Raw genomic sequence first — 23,482 nt, forward strand, 5'->3', positions numbered from 1 at the left:
CATCGCGTTCAGTGGCGATACTAGAGATTGCGAGATGTGTCTGCTGCAGGATTCTGAGCGACGGCGAGAAGCAGCCGTTCATCGAGGAAGCCGAGAGACTGAGGAACGCACACAAGAAGCAGCATCCGCACTACAAGGTAATCGACCGCCGAATTAACTGACGGATGACACGCGGCCACGGCGGAATCGCGCATATCATTAGGGCTAATACGGGGGAATGTATCTCGCGCGTTACGAAATTGCGCGGATTCGCGATCGAGCGGCCCGATTCGCGCGGGATGGCGGAACGAATTAACGCGTGCAGCGCGCATTCGTCTTGGAGCGCTCGAGTGGTTAATCGAGGCCCGATCGCCCGAGCGATTGGAATCCCACCGCGTCGGCGATGATTTACGAGAAGGGGAAATGAATTCACTGCGATGAAGCCATCCGTGTCGCCGCTCCACTGCGAGGCGAGAAAGTGGAACGGCGAGGACGAGACGCGACGGAGCTTTTACCGGGTTCAGCTTTGTTGGAAAAAGAAAGAACAATCATCTGTTTAATGTAGTCACTAATTTAATCCGATTGTACGATCGCGTTTTAAAAGCCCGATTTCGTAGATTTCTTAAGTTTATCTTCATAGAAATAATAATATTTTTATCATGCACAAAGTTTGTTAATAACAAGCTATATAAATATAATGTACATGAAAGATAAACATGTACGCGCAAAGGGCAAGATTGTTGAAATAATATCTATCTGAAATTAAAAATCTGGCATTATAACGCAAAATGAACAGAGTAAAAGAAAAAATAGACAGACATGTAGAACAAAACATTAAACAGACATAAAACAACTTATAAAATTTTCTGAAATAAATTTCTTATATGTAATTTTTGTGTCTATTTATTTTGTATGCAAGCACGAAATTACAACGTTATAATTCATTGGGGATTAAGTAAAAAGACACACATCCATATATTCTTTTCAAAGTTAAACTCAGAGTTAAACTCATATCGCAATCATATCGGATTACATCAGACAAAAAAAATTTCATCGTATAGCGCAAAAAAAAAAAATTTAAAAGATTTTGTATTTCTCGTAATGTAATATGGTTCCAATAGAGCGTCTTGAGACTAATTTAAACACGATGTGATACTGTTCGTAGTATCAACCTCGTCGCAGGAAGCCGAAGTCGGACGATCAGATGGGCATCATCGTGCACAGAGGCGGGCTTCCGTCGCCGGGGACCTCCCTCGACTCCTCGGCCGGCTCCTCGGACTGCACCTACGCCCGCTTGTATCCGGACACCGGCGTGAAGGCGTACGAACGACCGACGACCTACCACGAACCGAAGTCCAGCGCCTACGACCTGGCCCGACCGGTCTGGGTCAACGAGACGGTCGCGAAGTATTCCGCCGTCGATCATCCTACCAAGCCGACGTACGAAACGACGGCCAGAAGCTACGCCGAGGCGAAGTGCCACGAGGTCGCCAAGTACCACCATGAGATGGCCGGCACCAAGTACCACCACGAGATGACCGGTACCAAGTATCATCACCACCACGAGTCGACGGCGACCAAGTATCCGGATCTACAGACCAAGCCCTACGATCTGCCCAAATACCCGGACGCCAAAGGGTATCCGGACGGTCTCAAGTACTCCGCGGAAATGAGCAGCGGCGCGGCCGCTGCCGCTAAAGCGCCCTACGCTTGTGTACATGGACAATACTACCCTACCGCAGAGGGATACGCTGTGCACGGTGAAGAGAATGATTACCAGCCGCAGACTGTGTCGTCGCATCCCTCCTTTTACCCCTACATATCGGCGCCCATGGCGCAACCGCCGTACTACATGGGACCTCGATAGACCGCGAGCTGAAGATGGGAGGCGATACGAAACAATTCTTGGAGATTTTCACAAGGCCGAATGAGACTGCGCGGCATAAAATCGAGTAAAATACAATCGTAAACTATTGCCCGTCGGATAGGAAACTATTTACTATGGATAAATTAGTCGAGACAATATTTCTGATGAATGAAACCAAGACTGCGTTATCCTCTCCCTCTGATTGCGAGTCGTGTTTGAGTCTTGATGTAACGCAGCGGCGTGTGCGTGTATGTGTATGTATGTGTGTGCTTGATAAACTTGGAGCGTAGACGATAGTACGCTATTAACGACCCATCGAGATTTAATTCAATCGAATATATATCGGGCGTTTAATAAAACTCTGTAAAGTACTTAAAACAATAGCGGTGTTGTACTTAATGACATTAAATTCAGTTACTTAACTTTATTCTACAAAGCGAGACATATTATTCGATTGCTTTGTAACCTTTTTTTTTTTAATTTATTAGACATTACAGGCGCGCGCTACGCGCGTGCCATTTAGCTATTTACCTATGTTTGAATATATATTACGAGTCAACACACAATAGGTTTGAGAACAGGTAACCTTTTAACTGTCATTAAATTTGTTTACAATACAAATAAATCAGATCTATTACCTAAGTATTCTTGAGTTACGACTCAATATGCGACATTCATATTCTTCGAGACTATTTGCAGAAAAATAGGAACGATATAAACCATTTTAAACACTGAACTTACAGATTTATAAATTATATAAAAAATATGTATACTAACTTATGTGTACCATTCCACGAGATTTCCAGTGACTAGGAGAAAAATGTAATCTCCACTGAGTTAGAATTATGAGAGAAAAAAAAAAGATATGTACGAGCACATGTGAACATCTCGCAAATCACGCTGTCTATAACGTGAGCGGAGGAAAAAAGGCAATCTAATATCACATTTGTCGAGACATCGGCGGCAAGTAGCGGTGAAGAAGTAACTATAATACACGCTACGTAACGAGATAATTGCTAGGCTAATTACATAATCGTTAACCGAGCCAGCGGTAAATCGTCGATATAATTATACCAAGCGTGAATGTGTATGTGCGTGCGACGTGATTCTGCAACCAGGTACTTTTCTTTTCGACGACGTCCCCTTAAAGTCCTTCTTCTTAGTCCTCCAAACTGGAGTCGCGCCCGATTATGGTTGCCAGTTCCTGCACCACATCTCGATTCGCGTGCATGAACGCCTTCGCTGTCCAGATCATGTTCACCAATATCTCATCGCTCTTCTCGTCCATGGCGACTTCCGTCGATAGATGCGGACTGAATCTATAGTACGGTACACCGATCATGGAGCACCAGGTGCGAGCGCGATCGACTACACGGCCGTCGCTGGCTGTTGCCTGATCGACCAGCAGCGTGCCAAGCGCCGAGATACCGAACGCGAGTTTGGCGGTGTCCCAGAGACTGTCCGGTCGGAAAACGTCGATCTCATTCAGGGCATACGTGGTCGGTATGGTTCCTGTGCCGAGGGAGACCACCAGCGACAGTGGTATCACCTCCTTCTCGCGATTAGTAGCCTTTAGAGCCAGATTGTATTCATGGATCTCCGTCATGGCGTCCAGGGTGGGATTATTAGCGATCAGACCGCCATCCAGAAAACGGCCGAACGCTCGGAAGTACGACGGCGCCGCACCGGTCGCTCTCGCCGCTTTCCAAAGCAACTGCTCCCGCGACGACAATGTCGGTTTGAACATCGAGCTCTCCGGCAACTTCAGGATCGCGCTGGGCGCCTCGTAGTTGCGGAATAGATGAAGATCCACGGGCTTACGATCGGCGAGCACGCCCGTGATCATTATCTTTGGTATTTGGATGTCGGCCATGACGGTATCAGCGCCGAGGCATTCCTTCAACTCCTTCTCCAGACCTTCGCTGTTGTAAGGCCGCGAACCCACGAAGGCGTTCTCCTTAATACGAAAGTAGAGTGCCTGACATTCCCGTAGAGACTTACCAGCGGCGAGGCCGAGTCCCAGGATACCGCCGGTGGACGTGCCGGCGATCCAGTCGAAGCAGTGCATCACGGGTTTGCGCAGCACCGATTCGATCTCCAGTAGCGTCTGTATAAGCACTAGTCCCCGAATACCGCCGCCATCGAGACAAAGTAGCCTACCGCCCTTGATTCGCTTACGGTTTCCGTGCTCGGCCATCTTCTCCATGCCGGAAACGTGAAGCATTTGATCGAGAATCGTGCGCGGTATATAATGTGGTGGTTCCTCTGGCGCAATACCAGTATAGTTCTCGCCGTGCTTGCAGCCGAGATGACAACCCGCCATTTCTGGCGGGCACCTCTGCGCGCCCACCGCATGCAACATGTAGATTATCTTGTTGCCATCGGTGGTGTCCACGTTCGCTTTGTGTCTAGGTGTTTCCGCCTTCCAGTTCTGCGCGTCAATGTCGGAGCCGAAACCGATGAGCGCCTGCACGATGGCCGGTGTCTCTGCCTCAACCGCAAGGTGCAGCGGTGTGTTGCCGTCGTTGTCGACGATGTTGACGGATGCCATGTGGCTCAGCAGAGCGACCACGCAAGGCAGCCGTTTGCGCATCACCATCACGTGTAGCGCGGTACGCCCGTTGAAGTTGGGCGCGTCGATATCGCAGTTGGTGTCAATCAGCGCCGTGATCACCTCGCGACTACGCGACCAATGCAACGGCGTGCCACCGAACTTCATATCCTCCGGGTGAAGCACGTTCGGTTTGTTCTGCTGCAGGTAATCGCCGACGTAGCCGGGACTGGAGGGCTGACCCTCGGAAGCGGGTATGTTTACGTCGGCGCCGATTAACAGGAGCGCTCTCACGCAGTCAGGCTTGTCGTTCAGGCATGCGACATGTAAAGGGGTGTGACCGTTGCTGTTACGACTATTTAAACTGTTTGGAAGACCAGGACCCAGAGCAAGAATGATCTCCTTAGTAGACGTAGCCGCGTAATGATAAACGGTATTCGCATTGTAATCCAGATGCTCCAGCGAACTCTTCGCCGCTATCAGCATCTCGACGGTGCGCAGGTTGTGTGTTTGTATGGCGACTTGCAGGGGCGAGATACCGGTCTCCGAATCGCCACTGTTGAGTTGGCTGTTGACGATCACATGCGTGAACGCGTCGTGGAGGGCAAAGTACGCGGCTAGATGTGCTAAAGTCCACGTTGGGTGTTGTGTGAGAGTGTCGCAGAGTTTTTGAATTTTTCCAACACTGCACATCTTGAAGGAAAAGAAGATAAGATCAATTATAAATATTATCCATTATAAAAATTAATGCAAATTATATATAAATTATAAAATAATGATGATTGTCTCAAAATCTTTTTTAAATTATGCATAAAAGATATAAAGAGATGTGTAATATGAGAACGGAATTTCTTTAAAGTATACTTAATTACTACACTTTATCTAAACATATATGTATATAAGATGTAAAATAAGTATAATTAATAAAATAAGTATAAATAATAAACGTTACCTCACGCACTATCTGCACAAGCACAGGGACTTTGTCTTTATATATTGAAAATCGTTCCTCCGCACCTTGTAGAGTTTCAGATCGAAACAGACTGAAATGAAACATTTAAAAGTCAAGCAAACATCCAAGTCTCGAAAGATCAATAAAGTAAGATAGGAAATAGAACACAAAAGATATATGGACAATAGAAAGTTAAATATAAAGTTGCAAGAATCCAACAGCTGCTTTCAAGAAAACGATTACAATTAATTATTATACATTACAAATAACTTGTAAAATAAATAATATTTATAATCATAATATTGTTTTTTTTTTTGCGCCAAAATAACAAGACGTACCTGTACGCTTCATGCAGGGTCTCCGTGCACGGCCTGTGCAGGACGATCTCGTATTTTTCCTGATTTTTCTTACCGCCGGGCCCGTAGAGAACAATGCCGTCCTCGCGGGAGTGTATGTGCCGATTGCTGTACTGGTCCGGCCGGACCTCCAGAACCACGTTCGGCGGCGTGTCCGTGAAGACGATGTTCCGCAGCACGTTGTTCGCGATCGTGCCGAGCCAAGCCATGGTGTTATCGTCGCAGCTGACAACCGGGTGAGTGAACGGGAACGAAAAACGCGAGTATCCCTACCGCGATGAGATGTTATACAACTTCCCGTTACTCATCGCGTCGCAAAAATGCGACATGACAGCACGTTTCGTATCTCGCACTTTACCTAACACGTTTATGCGAGATTATCCCATCCGATCGAGATGAACCGACACACGACAGTAATGAGTGTAATGACTAGTAATGACAGGCGAACCAAGGTCGACCAAGACGATCCGAGAGACCTCGCGCAGCGAGAACGCCAAGTACTACAAAGGGCTGTCAGCTGTCAGTAGCTGCCAGCCGGTAATGCCCATAGAGATATAAGAATAGAGTGCGCGAGTCATATGCTAGCACGTAAGAGGCTGCGATATAGGAATAGAAAAAGAACGCTGCATATAGGCCCTTTCTGTCTTTGTCTACGCGTGCATGCGAAACAAAGACAGAAGGGGCTCATGCGCAGCTTTCTCTTTCTATTCTGCGCAGCTTTCTCTTTCTATTCCTATATCGCTTTTTCAGCTCGCTCGCGCACTCTATTCTTATATCTCTATGGTAATGCCAGAATTATTGTCCCTAGAAGTAGAGGCACGTGACGTAAACGTCGTAAACTATAGACTTTTAATATAATCAGAGAGGATGAGAGGCACAATAATTGAGCTTATTATATAATATCGCAAAAATATGTAAAATTACATTTTTAATAAACAATGAGTACATCATGCTTTTCGGGTATAACATCGGGTATATTTTGATACAGCTACGATTCACTTATTTACATTTATCAAAATATTCGTTTTTATAATATGCTGCTTATATGTATACATACATACCATCTCTTTGTATGTGTATTCCCACACGTACTTATTCTGCTATTCGTCAGAACGGCATCACTGTTATTAACAGCTGGAGAAACGCTCTTATAAAATGCATGTTTTAATTTATATATTTATTCATGTTTTTTTTTTTTTTTTTAAAGAAATATTGACATAAATTTAATCGAATTTTAGAACAATTTTAGAATCAAACATAGAAGATCGTCCCCTCCTCTGCTCCAATTAAGTTCAAAAAGGTTGCCTGGGTAACAGCAGGACAAACACGAGTTTTCCGTTTCATTCAGTTTGATTCAGCTAAGAAAAAACCTTAATTAGGTTAAGATTGATATAAAAAAGAATATCAGTTTAAGATGTCGTGAAATATAAGACAGTGATTAACTGTGTTCAAAGTTTTAATTATCCTTTCTCAGTAAACTTCCTGTTTGTCAATGTCAGGCTTAAAAGCCACTTGGTGTCATTTGATTTATACGAGAGCGTGACGCGATGCCTTTGTTCTTCAACAAGTTTTCCCCCAAGAAGACGCCGACTAGGAAGGCATCAGTTTTCCTTGCAAATAAAAATTTAAGCCCTAAACGAATAGAGAAGGAGCTTGGGCCTGAAGTAGGACCTATACGTCTTCACCTTGGAGATCAGGAAGCTGTCTTTGAGGCTGGCCTGTGGATTCCAGGTAGAATAACGTTCAATTTACCGTGCAGAGACCTTTACACTCTCTTTCCCAAATATATAAAAGAGGACAATTTTGTTCTAGAATCTGGTAAGGCGGGAGGTACTTTCAAAGAGAACGAGAAGTTAAAAAAGGAAGTGAGACGGCTGGAGGAAGAGAACAACCTGTTAAAGCTAAAGTTTGACGTACTTTTAGACATGGTAATTTTCTTTTATGTTGCATCTTTCAAAAGTAGTAAGTTTATCAATAATTATAGCAGAACAATAATAGAGACACGTAATGATAAGTATCATGTGTTATATTAATTTGTTTACTGTTTTATAGTTAACGCAAACAACCGCCGAGGTTCACTTGCAGAAAGAAGAATTAGAGAAACTGAAAAATAATTTTTCTCACAACAAACGAGTTGTCGTTTAATATATTAAACATTGTTAATTGCGTCGAGGACATACACAGTAACTATAAAACTTTATCGAACCACCTTTAACCATCTTAAAACTTATGAAAGTTTTCACTTCAATGAGGCAGAAGTTGAATTTTACAGATAAAAGTCATATTTGACACTATTCAGTTCTACTTAAGCTTTTTACAACTTTAATCGTTACAAACTGTACATTATTTACAATACTGTAAAAATTCGCTTGTCAGTTCCCACTTGATGGACATTTGTTCCTCGTATGACCTGTGAAAAAACAGTGGAAAATGTAAAAAAAATGTATGATATGTACAATGTGATAGATAATAGATATAACTGAGAACAATAAAAATGTTACTATTTTTTTTAGTGAAAGAAAATAATAGAGATAGAGGAAGAGAGAATATAACAAAAAAAAAAGAGAAGTCTTTACCTTCCATTCCGCAATTTCCGCACTTTCTCTTGCCCCCGGTAAGTCTAGGCCTTTTGGGGGCACCGCCTTTTTGAGGCATTCTGCTTCGTGCTGTATTCCCTCTTCCTCTCGCAGTGGAATTGCTCCAGTCCGTGTTCTCGTGACTACCGGCGTCATCCTCGTCTGCCCACTTGAAGAACTTACAGGTGGAGTTCATACCTTTGGGACATCCGTAAAACTGCCGTCCTTTATTGGGGCCGTCCTTATGAACCGTCAGCCTAAAGAAACACGAAAGAAAATATTTTTACATACATTACAGACATAGCTGTTAACCGGCGATATTTAACTAAGACTTCGACTCATTCATTATTGACATTGAATTTAGCCGAGAAAGTTTATCGTTCTCTCCGATCGAAGAATTTACTCACTTTCGAGCGGGCTGATCACACTGGCATATAACATCGTTCGTGGATGAGCTTCCCCAATCGTTATTAGAAGTGCCAACGCGAGAGACGTTGCCAGCACCATCATTGTTTCTGTTCAGATTAGATACCCAACTTGAATGTTCGTTCGCTGCGTTATCTTCAGGTTCGGGGTTCGGGGTTGCCCACAAGAAAAAATTGCAACCTCTACCTTGCGGTTTAGCGCATTTGTAAAATAAACGTCCTGGAATTACAAATGTTATCCAAAGTGACTTATGCGACAAATCACAAAGATTTATATTTTTGAACGTACCTTTATTTGGTCCCTCTTTTCTAACTGTTAACTGGATCGCAAGCTCGTGACATTGACACATAATCTCAGAACTATTGTCAATGTTACCCCACGTATTGGTTATACGATTCGTGTTGGGAGTATTTCTGGCCGCATATGGATTTGATCTGTTCAACGAACTATTGAAATCACCCGAATTAATTCCCCAAGAATTATGGTTTTCTCTATTGTTCGACGTTGTACTTCTATCGGTATTCGGCCTATTTGATCTATTCAGCTGAGAAACATTAGAATGTTGGTTTTGTGTACGGCTTTCAGATGTGCCAGAAATTCCGATCAAGCCAACATTGTTGTTACTTCGAACAGTACTTCCTCTACTACTAGAAACGGACTGTTGTTGAATACTTCGCGATTGGGCTGTACTTGAGGTAGAAATGGAGCTGTATCCTGTATCCCTCGTATTACTGTGACCAGTATAATTCGCTCTTCTCTCTCCAGTTTGTTTAATGCAATCCTCCCTGATGTCCGACATTTCTCTGAATTCGGTATCACAGCCTATACAAGTTGTGTAAGCGGTACCGTACAAGGGTACCATAGTCCTGACTAATTTGAATTTTAATTTGCGTATATTTTCTGTACACTGAAAATATAATTTGTGCATAATAACCAACTTAATCACCAAGGAAAATCCCCCTATTTATGTAAAACACTGCGAAGATGTTATATTTACCTGATTGCATATTTCGTTCAAAACCTCCACATCTTCTACAGTTTCTGGGAACCAGATCACGTTGGTGCACGTTCCCATGCAACTGATATATTTTCCTCTGCCTTGTCGTCTCTCTCTTAGAACCATGTTAGAGCCGCATTTTGGACACTTGAATACAGCGACGTCACTCTCTTGAGCAACCAGTGCTTGCTCAGCTTGGATAGGTCTCTCGTCGAGATAGTGTGCTAAAGAGTCGTCTATCAGTTTAGCGCGTTCTATCGCCACTTTGAATACTTCGCGATATTTATTAACTTGATTTTGTAACACTTCATTCGGGTCTTTTTGACGCTGGCATATCCTATGATAACAAAACCATATGATAAAAAAGCAGATTTATAAATATCACTTTGCAGCGTATAGAATAAGAGATTGTTTAATGATACATTGAGTTGCTTACAGCTGTAAATCTTTTTCTAACTCCGCGCGCAAATGCGGCTTGGACATTTGGAAACCCATATTGTCGTAACCCATGACCAGACCAATCCCCAATTTGCCCGGCATGAAATGTTGAGTGTCCGTTAAACCCACATATTGCCTGGATTTGATGGTGTCGATATGTTCAGCGTGAGTAGCGTCCGTACCGATACCGTGCTTGTCCATCAGTGCGATCAACTCGGCCTCGGTTAACAAATTCGGCGCCGAAGTCTTCTCTTCCACCATATCGATGGTGGTCGGTCGGAAAACTTGTCTCTGTTCATAAGGGTGAATTTGTTTGCTGTTCCATTTTTCGTATACATACACGTCAAGATAATTCTTCGCTATGATTTCGAGACCATTAGCCGTGAATCTTTCTTCCGCTATATTGATTTCCACCGTTGTTTCCCGGCCCTCCGCGTTCTTCGACAGACAAGCCAGAAAATGTCGAACCACAAATTCGTAGACCTTCGCTTCGTTTCCTATTGACAAGTCGCGACTGAATTAATGCGGTCAATTTAACGATGAATAAGAACAGACTGTAGGAACGGACCTTGCAAATTGTCGGCATATTTTGTAGGATGAATAGGAGGATGCGCTTCATCGCTTTTCTTTCCTTGCCTGGGAGTTATTCCGGAGTCCAGTAAATTTCGCGCAAAGTCACCCCATTCCCGATGGTTTACCTGTTGCTCTAGCAAAGGTGCCAGATTCAATTCCTTCGGGAATATATTTGTTTCCGTCCGTGGGTAACTGATGAGACCTTGGGTGTACAATCTCTCCGCGATTCTCATCGTCTCCTTCGCGTTTATGCGCAACTTACGAGAGCCTTGTTTCTCTAATTCCTAAATCGATGATTCTCGATGAAATAGAATGCTGAATATCTCGCAATATCTTCTAACAATAACTCAGTTACTTACAATAGTATCCAGGGGTAGCGGTCTCCATTTGCTCTTCGGTTTGCACGTTACCTTCTCTACCGTAGCTTCCGGCTGTTCCAGGCACATGTCCAGAAAGATCTGGCAAGGTATTTTCTCGAACAATCTTACCCTGGCCCATCTGAATTCTACAGACATATCTTCGCGTTCGTCGAGCACTCTTAGCTTCCAGTATGGCTCGGATTTGAACCGACTGATGGCTAGAAACCTCTCGACTACAAACCCAAGTGTTGGAAACTGGCAGCTTCCGTAACTGATGAGCATATCTCCAAGAGTATTGGGGAATACTTTTTGCAACCTTAAGGTCTGAAATCTCGTGAACGCAGCACCTGTCAACATGTTAATTAAAGATTCATTCACATGGGATTTATATTTACAGGTAGATTACGATTCATAATAAGATGTTTAATAGAATCAGTACCAATTCGTAAATCTAATTCGCTTCTTACATCTACGGCATCGCTCATTGCTTTATCTGGTTCTCCCAAAGTTTGCAGGGCTCTTTCGACGGACTGTTTCGTAATTTCTGAGAATTTTGCTCTGAAACATTTAAGAAAACATTAAAAATCTTGTCAAATGAAAAGAACATAGAAACAGGTTTTCAATTACCTATGTACACGGATATTACGCTTGACTGCTTGGCAGACTTGAATAATCTCAAAGCCTATGTTCTCCCCCTCTCTGTCACAATCTGTCCAAATAATCAATGTGTCACAGAATCGTATTTCTCGCTCTAAGGTCCTCTTAATCTTTACGTAATTGTCATCTAAGCACTGCTTAGATACCGGGGCATCAAACAAGCTTAACGGATGACAGCTGTGCCACTTGCTATAGGCTCCGGTGAATTCGTAGCCTAATAAGTGGCCGGTCACGGACGTCATCATCATTTGGCAGTTTTGACCCCATAGTTGTACATTAAATTCGAAGATCTTGTTATACACGGAAAAACCTTCCCTCTGCAAGAAACAGAAGCGTTGAGAAGCACATTTCTATAGCACCTTTGGTTTGCGAACAGATATGATTGAACAATGAGAAGTGTGTGGACGATGGTCAAACATTACTGACGAGAGAACGCTTCATGCACAGTGTAATCGTTTACCTTTCTGCTGGTACCGTGCGACAAATAGCCAGCGATAGTTTTAGCCGCGTTCGGCTTCTCGGCAACATTGAGGACCTTCATAACGCGCTGTGAACAATATCGCCTTAACGGGTAGAAAGAATTCGCAGACTTCTTGCTGGACAAATTGTTGATGCCCCTCAGACCGTAATATATCGTACAATCCAATGCGATATTGTATAATTTAGAGAGGGCCATAACATGACGCTCGGTATTGTTGACAATTTTCTGTCTACGAAGGTTAGGTTCCTCACTCGAAGCAATTCTTTTCTGAATATACGCAACATTGAACGACGTGTCAACACATGCAATTTATCTATCCGAGTCACGTTATCGGAATGAGTACTTCAAGTACTTGTGTTCTATCTATCGCGATATCCTTAACTATCAACGGCGCGACCGATTCGCTTCGAAATTTTGTTTATCGAACCTCGCACATGTGCGGTCGACGTCTTGCGCGCTCGCGGTGGACAACAATTGCGCAGTGACATGCGCGATAACTTATTACACGAACAGTGATTTTGCGTTTCGTAGGTTCCGGGAGTGGGAAATTTCACCAAACTGGTGTCACCCAGGGGCAGAACCAGAACGCAGAAGGAGCTGGAAGGAGCTTCGGGGCCGCGGAGATCGTCCCTCGAATATTTTGCACGACAATTTTCAATCCGATGTGGATTTTCCTCAGGGCACGCACACGTGGGTATCGCGTGCCGAGTGTCCGCGTTAACGTTGCGCCACGTTACGTCATCGCCGACGGGAGATCGGAGAGATTACGCGAGGAATCGTAACGCGCACGTATACCCGCGCGTGCATACGCGCGTCGGCTCCGCTGTTTTTATCAACGACGGACACTTCGTGCTCGCGACTTCGCCGTCGACGATCCGCGGGACGCGCCGCTCCGCGTGTCCGCGCGCCCACGACCACCGGCGATCGCCAGTACGCCGTTTCCTCGGACGAAGAGGAGGCGCGAAAACCCGACGACGTGTCGCGTCACGTCGAGCGATGTGTCGTGTCATTGCACGATTGTTCCCTGCCTCGCGTTAAATTTGCATAATTAATAGCGCAATTACTCGATCCTCGGGGTATAGAGATCGCGGCTCGAAATCGGCGAATACGCAGATTTCTGTTTCCCCGGCCACGTTGCGGGTTTTTTTTTCCCCTCCTTTTTCACGAACTTCGTTGTCCGCTCTCGTTGATCCTGATCGGTCCAAAATTTATTTCTGGCAAATGAGAGAGGGTCGGATGCCTCGTCTTCGGGTTTTATGTAACTACCGGGTCTGACGTGAATCCAGGATTTTTTATCGCTTGAAGGGATTTATGGAGAGACCTCGCAAAAATACAGTTCTGCTGTTTATAATCATGATTTGTTTAAAAACTGTGGTGGACTGTTGCAAGGCGTCATGTCGAATCCAGTTGGGATTGCAAAACGTTTAATTAATATTCCTTCTAAGTTTTTAAATTCTCGTTGAGATACGAAATAGGAAAATGCCTTTTTTCTTTTCAAGATCTCAAACAAGCGATCTGTGTCGATAACGTACATCTCTATAAAAACATTACGTTTGCTAATTGTGAAATCATGGTTGTTTCATCTGGTTTCAGCGATAGAAGATCACCTTTGACTTCCCTGATTTGTGATATGTGGCTTTCTTTAAAATACCAAACATGACGGAGGACATGTTGGGCGCGGACATCTGCAGGGTCTGTCGATCCGAGGGCCTCGCCGACAGACCCCTGTTTCATCCGTGCATATGTACAGGCAGCATTAAATGGATACACCAGGAGTGCCTGGTCCAGTGGATGCGCTACTCGCGCAAGGAGTATTGCGAGCTCTGTGGCTACCGCTTTTCATTCACACCTATATACAGCCCGGACATGCCGCGACGTCTACCACTGAGAGACGTAGTAGGCGGCTTATTTTCGAGCATCGTCACCGCCGTCAAGTACTGGTTACATTACACTCTGGTGGCAATCGCGTGGCTAGGAGTAGTCCCTTTAACCGCGTGTCGCACATATAGAACTCTCTTCAGCGGACCGCTCGATTTGGTTCGGGTAAGTGAGAGAAATACGTACAATAAATCCTTGGCTTTGACACAGGAATCTGCGACTTAAAGCTCGACAAATTTATCATTAACTTTATGTATTTGCAGATAATGTCGCTACCGACGGATATGCTCTCCACCGAAAATATATCATCGGACGTGTTCCATGGCTGTTTCGTAGTTACTTGCACCTTATTCGCGTTCATCGGTCTAGTATGGCTACGCGAGCAGATTTTGCACGCGGGTGGTCCCGACTGGCTCGAGAGAGATATACAGTTGCCCCCGGTCGACAATCCGCCACAAGCAAACGCACAACGACCGCAACAACCTCAGGAACAGCGTGCTATGCCACAAGAAGTCCAGGACAACAACAATGTCCCTCCCTTCATTGATCCACCTATTCCGCAAGAAGGAGAGTTACATAACGAAGGTAATCTGACAAAATAAGCTAGATTTTTATATCTTGAAAAGCGATAAAATTACTTAATTGTATCTGTAATATAAATTAATGGTTCTTTTTATTTAAACCAAATTGTAGAACAACGTCCCATATATGTGGCAGAAAACCTGGCCAATAATCCACAAATTGGCGAACCCGAGGATCTAGCGAGAGATATACAGGCACCTGCTCCTCCCGCACCGCCCCTTCCAATCAGAGACGAACTCGGCGTAGACGGTGGACAGGCGAATGCCGTGGGTGGCGAGCGTTGGCCGAGAGGACACGCGGTAGGCGTGCAGGCACACGTGGTAGGACAGGCGCAGGGTGAAGCTGAGGAGGCTAATTGGAATCCTATGGAGTGGGACAGGCCAGCTGAGGAATTAACCTGGGAACGTCTCTTAGGATTGGACGGATCTCTTGTCTTTCTTGAACATGTCTTCTGGGTTGTGTCCCTAAATACTTTATTTATCATGGTGAGATCACATGTGATTAAATATATATTTATTTAATCCTTGCCTTGCGGTTTTCGATCAACTTCCGTACAATACATTGTTCTTTTTCGCACATTTAACTTATATTACGCGTGATTAAATATATTAAATAAATGTGTAATTTTTTTAAACAATGATATTTTGCAAAGCTAGTTTCTTTTTTTAATCTTTTTTTTTTTTTAATCTTTTCAGGTATTTGCTTTCTGTCCGTATCACATCGGTCATTTTACGATAGCGGGATTGGGCCTGCAGGAACACGCGGCCGCGTCGCACTTCGAAGGCCTGGTGACCACGCTGTGCGGTTACTGCGTGATCGGAGTTTGTCTGGTGGTCCTCCACACTCTCGCCGCACTATTAGGCTTTCAGCGCTCCCAGCGAATCTTAGGACTCTGCTACGTTATTGTCAAGGTGTCCTTGCTCTCTGTCGTGGAGATCGGCGTACTTCCATTAGTCTGCGGCTGGTGGTTGGACATTTGCTCGTTGGCGATGTTCGACGCTACGCTCAGAGATAGAGAATCTTCGTTCAGACTCGCTCCCGGCACATCCATGTTCATCCACTGGCTGGTGGGGATGATTTACATATATTATTTTGCGTCGTTTATACTTCTCTTACGTGAGGTTCTGCGGCCCGGAGTTCTCTGGTTTCTGCGAAATCTGAACGATCCCGATTTCTCTCCTATACAAGAAATGATACATCTTCCCATACTACGACACGTACGTCGACTAGTCGCATCCGCAATCATATTCGGCACGGCAATTTTGCTGATGTTGTGGCTGCCCGTGAAGATCCTAAGATGGGCCTGGCCAGGATTTTTACCCTACACTGTGACCGTACAAAGCGAAGCTCAGGTAAAGGAAAAAAAACAGCAATAATGTTCATTTATTTTACTCCTTCGCAGCGATTAAATTGTATTTTCTAAATTCTAGGTCAGCGAGCTTTCGTTGGAGTTGCTTTTGTTGCAAGTGATCCTTCCCGCGTTATTGGAGCAATCGCACACGCGCACATGGCTGAGAGCCCTAGTGAGAGCGTGGTGCCGTGTGGTAGCGTGGATGCTGGATTTGCAGTCGTATCTTCTGCGGGATCAGGTGGACGAGCCGGGACCGGCGGTAATTGAAGAACCACAACATCCGGACTTGGGCGCCGCGCATCAAGCGCTGTTGCACAGAGAGGGACCTACGGGATTTCAACCTTATGTCAGGCCGCGATGGTTTCCCGCGAGATTGGTCGGGCTTCTGTTCTGCGTTTGCGTGTCCCTCGTGATCGCCAGTCTAGTCGCTATGACGCTGCCCGTATGGCTCGGACGCAGAGTGATGGCATTGTGGATGGTAGGGGCACCCGCTCCGTCGCCGCCTGTGTTGCCGCCTACATTAACCGGATCTGGTAAGTCGGCCAATATTATATTTATTTTCCCTTTTTTTTTTTTTATTTTCATGTAAACGTTTTAAGAGAGAATATTATCTTACAAAATATACTCAAAATAATTGATTTTTTGCTCTTATTTTAGACGGTGGCGAAACTGTGGGGTCTCTATCTGGAAGGGTACACGAAGTGTATACGATAGCCTGCGGGACGTATGTATGTTGGGCCGCAGCTCGAGGTTTAGCATTGGCGTTCTCCTGGTTGCCTCGCGGCCGAAGAGCCATTATAGACCGGATCAAACACTGGGCGATCTTGGCCGTGAAAGCCTCGGTGGCGTTTGTGTTGCTCGTCGGCGTTATACCGCTCCTGTTCGGTCTTCTTCTTGAATTAGTAGTAGTGGTCCCATTGCGTGTCCCGTTAGAACAAAATCCCATCTTATTTATCTGGCAAGATTGGGCCTTGGGCGTACTGTACACTAAGATAGCTACCGCCATAACGATGATGGGACCGGATTGGCGAATACGTCTCGCTATCGAGCGAGCGTACAACGAAGGCATAAGGGAAATGGATTTAAAGTTCGTCATCAAGGAATTAGCGGCTCCCGTTATATGTTGCTTCGGCCTCGCCCTTGCGGTTCCTTATGCCGTGGCCTACGGAATAGTTCCACTTCTCGTGACTAATCTGCAGACCCAGATCCTTATCGCCAGACGTCTATATCCTTTTCTTCTTTTAGTAAATCTGGTCTGCGCGGTGATTTGCTTTCAGATACGCCAGTTCAAGAAGCTGTACGAGCATATTAAGAACGACAAGTATCTTGTGGGGCAAAGGCTCGTGAATTATGAGCATCGTAACAGATCGCAGACCCAGCAGCATCAATCGCAGAGATCGAGCTAACGGTGTCAGTAGGCATAATATTGTTACGGGCGGAAAACGGATTAGGATTAGCTTCGTGTACATTCTTTAATAATTACTTACTGATTGATAATTTATATTATATATACATGTGTATGTATGTATATATATATATATATATATATGTATACACACATATATATATATACACACACATACATACATACATATACAGTCATGGTTTTATTTTTAATATTATAATTTATTGATGTAAAGCGATACCGAATAAATCAAAGACTGTTATCCAGTGTCGCTTTTCACTCCAATGCTTCATAGTTTTAATATCAATATGATGTATATCAATTATTTTGACAAATAATGAACGAGATTTCAATCGCATTATTTGCAGCAACGAAGGATGACTACGGTTATAGAATTATGGTAAATATATTGAGAAACACAATTTTATTCTTTGCTAGGTAACTGTGAATTTCTGACGTAGTCCATCTTGTGTCTATTCTATAATTTCTTAACGCAGCTGTATTCTTAATGTCACTATTATGTTATTACGTAAATATAACTTGACAATTATAAAACTGCGTAAAACAAAGGTAACATTAACAGCGGTTGAAATCGTTAGGAAGTCGTACAATAGACATACAGAAGTATAAGATAAATGTTACAGATATAAATGTACAGAATAAAATCTCTCGATAATTCTTTTAGATCTTAGAAAGAGAGATTAAGAGGGGAAAAAAAGGAAATATGAAAGTACATTGTGGTCATTGTTATCTACTATAATATAGGATATAATTTCGATCTCTATGTAATAAAATTTGTATAAACCTGCATACATTTGACTGGCGGCTGGATTTAATGTAATCAAATTAATCGAATATTTTTACAATAGCCTCAAATGTTTGCAAATTAATTAAAGTTTCGCATACGGGTTATACTTAATCATACTTTTGTTTTTGTTCATGAAAATCGATTATTTCTAATATTTATGCATAAATCACATGTAGATACCCAATGATACGGTATGTACATGTATATAAAACATTTACAATAAACTAATATTTTATAATAAAATGGTATATTGTCCAAAAAAATTGTGTATATATATATATATACATATCTTAATATTTATTTATGAAATAATATTATGCGCTAGTGTTAAAAAATTACATAAATTGCATCCTTTTACAAATCATTTCCACACAGTCTTTGCAACAAATTCGCATTATTTATTAAAAATATACTACATTCAATAATCACTCGGCAAACGTTAAATGCTTTCAATATCAAGCAGATGTCAGATATGTAAAAACAATATAAAAATACTTCGATTTTATTGGATACTTTTATTAGATATTTTGGAGGATTGCATTGTACAATTTGAAGTGGTATCTCTTCTAAATTCATAACTGTTAAAATTGGATTGTATATAATAGATTTAGTCTCCTTTGTCATTGCATCCAAGTTTTTAAATAATAAAACATTAATAGATTTAATAATATTATATAAAATATAATAATATTATATAAAATATATATATATATAATAATATTATATAAAATATATATAATAATACATTAATAAAAAATTGTATCATGTACATATATATAATCATTATTATTAATAACAATGATTATGTATAATTTTCACAATAATAGTTATATAATAATAATAAACAAATATAAAAAAAATATATAATAATAATTTATCCATCATACAGGTTAATCATTTTTAAAATGATTTAAAAATGATTTTATTGCATTCTCAGTGTAGCTATGATCGTTAAACTGTGTCTTCTGTATTTTCACTAATTAATATTTGTAATCCTCCAAATTTCCAATTTTTCCATGTATATATATATATATACATGAGTATTCGTAAAATCTTAAAATATTACAATTTGTCATACATTAAAATGGATTCTGATAAATCATATAAATTGCCAATTATTATAAAATCAATTAAAAATGTCCTAAATCTCTGTCTACTGTTGCGGCGGTGGTAGAAGAGTTGCTTTTAAGCGGAATTCGTCATTAATTTTCTTTACCTGTATATGCACCAAACTAAACAAACTGATTATCTAAAATAGATATTTGCAGTTTATTAATAATCATTTTGATAATCTACTTTTGTTAGTACATTATAGAGAATATTACCTGTACAGTAGGCGGTTTCATCCAATTGACAGTTATAGTTGGTACATAATCTGCGGTATACTTCAATGTGGCAACGGATTCTATGTCTTTAAGATTTACTCTTAATTTTATGCCAGTATCACAGAGCATAACTTCTATACCGTCTTCCTTCACGTATATTACAGTAGCTGCCGCTTCAAATCCGCCTGCAAGGCCTACCATATACGCGAAGAACACCTCCGTGCTCTGTTCCTGAGCTAATTTCGCATTATATTTCTTCAAATTACAATTGGCTGCAATTCTGTCGCAAATCAAATGTAAAAGTTATTTGTTGAAGCAAATTTTATGTCGTTCTGCTTTTGTATCGTATCATTAACATACTTGGAGCACAACTTGACCGTCCATTTTTCTGGTAAAGGTTTATTTTCGAGTGTCGCACCGAGCAAACGGTGGACTATGCAATCGGAATACCTTCGAATGGGAGAGGTAAAGTGCGTGTAAAGAGGCACATTTAATGCATAGTGTTTTAAATCACTCGGCAAAGATACGGTAGATGCGCATATATATTCTGCACGCTGAGAAATAAAAATTTCAGTATTATAGAATTATCAAATTGTAAATTTTCCTTCGCTATTTGTCTTTACATTAATAAATCACGTAATATAAAAAAATAAAAATTCTTACCATCATAAACTTTGAACACATATTTACGATAGTCATCATAACGTATTTCATAAAATCGACAGAATTATTTTCTGAATCATAACGACGGATGCTGGCTTGTAAGGCTCCAGCTGTTTCAGTATTCAAATGAATTCCGTACTTTTGCAATATATTATGAACCGTCTTGAGGCAGTGCTTGGATGGAGCTTTATGAATACGCAATAAAGCCGTTTTGGGAATTTTATTGTACAATTGTGCGGCGACTGTCATATTTGCCAACAGCATAAATTCTTCTATAAGACTAAAATACATATATTCGTAATAATTGAAAACAGTTAGTTTCCTCATGCATAAATAATACAATAAATCAATAGAGATATAAGTAGCTGAAAAACTCACCTATTGCTATCGTGTTTTTCATGCACATAATAGTTTACAGGTATCGGAATCCCGTGTTCCTGACTGAGCGTGGGATCTATACGTATCTCCACCTTTGGTTTATCCAATCTGAGCGCACCGTTAACAAATCGTTTATTTTGCAACTGTGTGGATAATTTAAATAATTTGTTCACTATATCGGATAATAACGATGCCGTGTAATCTCCCTTTATGTCGAGAAAATCGTCGGGCCAAGACTTTTCCGGATCGTCGATCATGGCTTGAGCCGATTCGTAGGACATTTGACAACACGATCTCATTACAGTCCTTGCGAAGCGATGTTTCAAGACTTCACCGTCTGGCGTTATTTCCCATATCACAGAAAAGGCTAATTTATCTTTACCAGGTAGTAAAGAACAAACTTGACACAGTTCCTCCGGTAACATATGAGAAGTCATGTGTGGCAAATAAATAGTAGTAGCTCGTTTCAAAACTTCTGTATCTAGCGGAGAGAAAAATTCCAAATAATGCGTAACGTCTGATATATGTACAGCAATCTGAAATTATAAAAAAAAAAAAAATTTATTAAACAACCTCTCGTGCTATAAATCAGCTACGGGTTAAGTTTAATATATTGCAATTACTTCGTAGTTTCCATTATCTAAGACTTTACAAGAAAGGGCGTCATCTATATCAACAGCTGTCGCGGGATCTATCGTAAAAATGCATTCGTGCCTCCAATCCTCTCTATTTTTTAAGTCAGCCTCTGTTAAAGTATAATCACTAGTTGGAAGTCCTTTCAATAACGTTTCTCGGTATGGAGATACATCTAAATTATTTTCAAGTATTATGGCGTTTAATTCCGTGTTTATCTCGCCACTTTTACCCACGATCGAAAGAACTCGCCTGTAAATACAGTATAGAAATATATTTTATGTATGTTTACAAGGACACAGAGACAACAGAAGACAGGAAAAAGTCAATATAAACGTATGAATATATATCTTTAAAATTGTGATATTATTCTACGCGTTAGATATGTGTAACGCAGACCTACCCTGATGCATGTATCTGGTCCCAAAAATCGATATTAACAAAAAACATTGTATTCTCGTAAAGTTCTGGTTGATCGTGATATAAAGACGGCACAGATTCAGGAAGTATGTCAACCAGCGGTACTCTCTGATCTCTTGGGTGAAACATCAGGAGCGAATTTTCTTTCTTCTTTAAGTATCCAACCGCTTGTCTCGAATGCACTTTCTCTAATATGCAAACAATTTTACCAGTCTTTTGTATTTCTCCGTCGGGACACTCGTGCCAGAATTTTTCAGGGTTTACGCATGCCACAACCAGATCCCCATCAAAAGCACGATTTCTATTTGATATACCAACGATCAGCAGGTCACGTTCTTCGTTATGCAAACGTAAATAAGCATATTTGTAAAAAGAAGGATTCACGCGGAGATTTCCTGTTACATATTGTACACCATCGAACGGTTGCTTTCTTAAAATATTCAACATTCTCGGCACGGGTATGTGATCTGTAAATATCTTCCTGATTGGTTTCTCTACTACTGTATTCTTTTTCTTCTTCGGATTGCTCTTTATTATTTTTTCACCACAGTTTTCTTTCCCTGCGCTTGATTTGTTTTCCGCATGCGTTCCTGTTTTATTTCGTGTATTAGCCCTTGTCAATCTCGAGCATTTTCCTTTGTTATCGAGAGTATCAGCCTGGAAAAACGGTTATTATTAATGAATGACAGAACAATGGAGAATATAATAGAGTTTTCTTAAAATTATTACCAGATGCAGAAATAATGGGAGTTCCTACGGAACATTTACATAAACAAGAATAAGAAAGATTTGCGTTATACCTGATTCGTAACTATATTTTTAGTCCTGCAATTGTCGTTAGCTGACACCATCGTCGTCCTGTCGTGTTTTCTTTCTTCTTTCGCAGAATCGTTACATTCCCCCGCAGTGCTGTGCTTCGCTTCCAATCTGTTGAAAACGTCCCAGAAGACCTGAGACGTGCTCGCACGCTGTGAGGGATGCGTCGTATTATCTTGCGCAGCATCTTCTGAGGATTTGGATGCGACTTGTCCCTGGATATTATCTGCTACGTCGGATTTCGTGTTCCTCCTTTTGGACTGGAGACTCGAGGAGATCTTGAGATTAGCCGCGAGCTGCCCGCTGAGTTCCGTCAATTCGTCGTAACGAGTGATAAACACTTCGCTCGTCAAGGAGTTCAAAATCGTTCTCTGCACGCAGCGTTTTCGTTCATCCCTACACGTGTTACCGTGACGCCTGCGGTGAGATCCGTCCTCGGCTTTCCTCACGGATTTGTCAACTCTCAAGCACTTGGGCATGATCGGCGACAGAACGAGCTATCGGGGCAGCGACGATAAAAGAATCATTAGTCGTATATCTAACGCGGAACACAATCGGAAAGAAAGATACAGATTACAAAAGAACAGATCACAGATAAGGCTTGTACTTTCTACGTGTGTGTCAAGAGTTAAAAACGATCTCCGCATGGATCAACTGGGAACCACCGACTTTTACCGCACTTGCACCGCCTGCTGTTACCTCGGGTGGCTCGGGTCACATTGAAGGGAAGGGAAAAAAAAGATAAATACACGGTCCGTTAGCGTTAGATTGGCGAGAATGCGCGACGAGGCGAGAATTTGGGTTAGGGCCCCGTTAGGCCAAGATGAGCCGAAATGAGAGATCGTCGTGCGCACGTGGGTCACGTGAGTCACGTGGATCGTCCCCGTCGTTCATTGGACGAGCTGCGCGACGACGACCATGCCATTGGCACGATTGGCCGTTCGATTTGACAGGTGTGCTGGAAATCGGAGCGTGTTGACAACTGTTGACAACAATATGACAACATTGACA

At 42.1% G+C, this 23,482-nt stretch overlaps 6 protein-coding genes across 8 annotated transcripts in view; 3 read left to right on the forward strand and 3 right to left on the reverse strand.

The window, feature by feature from the left end:
* LOC112455404 (transcription factor SOX-8-like) overlaps positions 1-2,491 on the forward strand; it is a 9,198-nt gene extending 6,707 nt beyond the window's left edge. Inside the window, exons 2-3 of the mRNA XM_025017305.1 lie at positions 13-137; positions 1,145-2,491. Of these exons, the coding sequence (XP_024873073.1) occupies positions 13-137; positions 1,145-1,846 (827 nt within the window). The 3' untranslated portion in view covers positions 1,847-2,491. The remainder of the gene's footprint in view (positions 1-12; positions 138-1,144) is intronic.
* On the reverse strand, positions 2,256-6,123 carry LOC112455599 (85/88 kDa calcium-independent phospholipase A2). Its single transcript, XM_025017614.1, has 3 exons — positions 5,688-6,123; positions 5,350-5,440; positions 2,256-5,090 (listed from the first exon to the last, which is right to left on the reverse strand). Exons 1-3 carry the CDS (start codon positions 5,912-5,914, stop codon positions 3,006-3,008), a joined length of 2,403 nt encoding a protein of 800 aa, XP_024873382.1. The 5' UTR covers positions 5,915-6,123; the 3' UTR covers positions 2,256-3,005.
* Positions 6,124-6,502: 379 nt separating this feature from the next.
* Positions 6,503-7,881, forward strand: LOC112455608 (protein chibby homolog 1). 2 transcript variants are annotated; one of them, XM_025017628.1, is made up of 3 exons: positions 6,503-7,436; positions 7,518-7,667; positions 7,758-7,847. In XM_025017628.1, exons 1-3 carry the CDS (start codon positions 7,253-7,255, stop codon positions 7,817-7,819), a joined length of 396 nt encoding a protein of 131 aa, XP_024873396.1. In that variant the 5' UTR covers positions 6,503-7,252; the 3' UTR covers positions 7,820-7,847. The 2 variants fall into 2 exon arrangements, with proteins under 2 accessions (XP_024873396.1, XP_024873404.1); XM_025017636.1 differs by having other exon boundaries at positions 6,952-7,436; positions 7,518-7,633; positions 7,758-7,881.
* On the reverse strand, positions 7,817-12,639 carry LOC112455582 (DNA topoisomerase 3-alpha-like). Its single transcript, XM_025017598.1, has 11 exons — positions 12,192-12,639; positions 11,702-12,048; positions 11,514-11,632; positions 11,075-11,421; positions 10,711-10,999; positions 10,141-10,639; positions 9,705-10,041; positions 8,996-9,614; positions 8,689-8,926; positions 8,282-8,538; positions 7,817-8,115 (listed from the first exon to the last, which is right to left on the reverse strand). Exons 1-11 carry the CDS (start codon positions 12,405-12,407, stop codon positions 8,078-8,080), a joined length of 3,306 nt encoding a protein of 1,101 aa, XP_024873366.1. The 5' UTR covers positions 12,408-12,639; the 3' UTR covers positions 7,817-8,077.
* Positions 12,640-12,791: 152 nt separating this feature from the next.
* Positions 12,792-17,566, forward strand: LOC112455592 (E3 ubiquitin-protein ligase MARCH6). Its single transcript, XM_025017606.1, has 7 exons — positions 12,792-12,902; positions 13,806-14,255; positions 14,354-14,675; positions 14,784-15,157; positions 15,368-16,024; positions 16,103-16,556; positions 16,681-17,566. The coding sequence occupies exons 2-7, from the start codon at positions 13,869-13,871 to the stop codon at positions 17,427-17,429; spliced, it is 2,943 nt and encodes a 980-aa protein (XP_024873374.1). The 5' UTR covers positions 12,792-12,902; positions 13,806-13,868; the 3' UTR covers positions 17,430-17,566.
* A 1,521-nt stretch (positions 17,567-19,087) lies between these two features.
* On the reverse strand, positions 19,088-23,417 carry LOC112454914 (DIS3-like exonuclease 2). 2 transcript variants are annotated; one of them, XM_025016563.1, is made up of 9 exons: positions 23,079-23,417; positions 22,456-22,968; positions 21,639-22,312; positions 21,226-21,487; positions 20,603-21,138; positions 20,225-20,504; positions 19,922-20,115; positions 19,562-19,841; positions 19,088-19,485 (listed from the first exon to the last, which is right to left on the reverse strand). In XM_025016563.1, the coding sequence occupies exons 2-9, from the start codon at positions 22,948-22,950 to the stop codon at positions 19,390-19,392; spliced, it is 2,817 nt and encodes a 938-aa protein (XP_024872331.1). In that variant the 5' UTR covers positions 22,951-22,968; positions 23,079-23,417; the 3' UTR covers positions 19,088-19,389. The 2 variants fall into 2 exon arrangements, with proteins under 2 accessions (XP_024872331.1, XP_024872322.1); XM_025016554.1 differs by having other exon boundaries at positions 22,456-23,417.
* Between the last annotated feature and the right edge of the window lie 65 nt (positions 23,418-23,482).

The sequence above is a fragment of the Temnothorax curvispinosus genome, unplaced genomic scaffold (assembly GCF_003070985.1).
Source record: "Temnothorax curvispinosus isolate PA1 unplaced genomic scaffold, ASM307098v1 QBEX01000525.1, whole genome shotgun sequence".
Lineage (NCBI taxonomy): Eukaryota > Metazoa > Arthropoda > Insecta > Hymenoptera > Formicidae > Temnothorax > Temnothorax curvispinosus.

Coding starts and splice junctions, on each gene's coding strand:
- LOC112455599 (XM_025017614.1), bottom strand. CDS start 5,914: ATGGCTTGGCTCGGCACGATCGCGAACAACGTGCTGCGGAACATCGTC. Junction 5,441..5,687: donor ACCCTGCATGAAGCGTACAG/GTACGTCTTGTT, acceptor GTTTCATTTCAG/TCTGTTTCGATCTGAAACTC. Junction 5,091..5,349: donor TTGTGCAGATAGTGCGTGAG/GTAACGTTTATT, acceptor TTTTCCTTCAAG/ATGTGCAGTGTTGGAAAAAT.
- LOC112455608 (XM_025017628.1), top strand. CDS start 7,253: ATGCCTTTGTTCTTCAACAAGTTTTCCCCCAAGAAGACGCCGACTAGG. Junction 7,437..7,517: donor GGCTGGCCTGTGGATTCCAG/GTAGAATAACGT, acceptor ATTTTGTTCTAG/AATCTGGTAAGGCGGGAGGT. Junction 7,668..7,757: donor TGTTGCATCTTTCAAAAGTA/GTAAGTTTATCA, acceptor ACTGTTTTATAG/TTAACGCAAACAACCGCCGA.
- LOC112454914 (XM_025016563.1), bottom strand. CDS start 22,950: ATGCCCAAGTGCTTGAGAGTTGACAAATCCGTGAGGAAAGCCGAGGAC. Junction 20,505..20,602: donor GAAAAACACGATAGCAATAG/GTGAGTTTTTCA, acceptor TATGTATTTTAG/TCTTATAGAAGAATTTATGC. Junction 19,842..19,921: donor ACGGTCAAGTTGTGCTCCAA/GTATGTTAATGA, acceptor GATTTGCGACAG/AATTGCAGCCAATTGTAATT.
- LOC112455592 (XM_025017606.1), top strand. CDS start 13,869: ATGACGGAGGACATGTTGGGCGCGGACATCTGCAGGGTCTGTCGATCC. Junction 14,676..14,783: donor AGGAGAGTTACATAACGAAG/GTAATCTGACAA, acceptor ACCAAATTGTAG/AACAACGTCCCATATATGTG. Junction 16,025..16,102: donor CCGTACAAAGCGAAGCTCAG/GTAAAGGAAAAA, acceptor TCTAAATTCTAG/GTCAGCGAGCTTTCGTTGGA.
- LOC112455582 (XM_025017598.1), bottom strand. CDS start 12,407: ATGGCCCTCTCTAAATTATACAATATCGCATTGGATTGTACGATATAT. Junction 8,927..8,995: donor AAAAGAGGGACCAAATAAAG/GTACGTTCAAAA, acceptor TTGTAATTCCAG/GACGTTTATTTTACAAATGC. Junction 8,539..8,688: donor TGTGATCAGCCCGCTCGAAA/GTGAGTAAATTC, acceptor GTGTTTCTTTAG/GCTGACGGTTCATAAGGACG.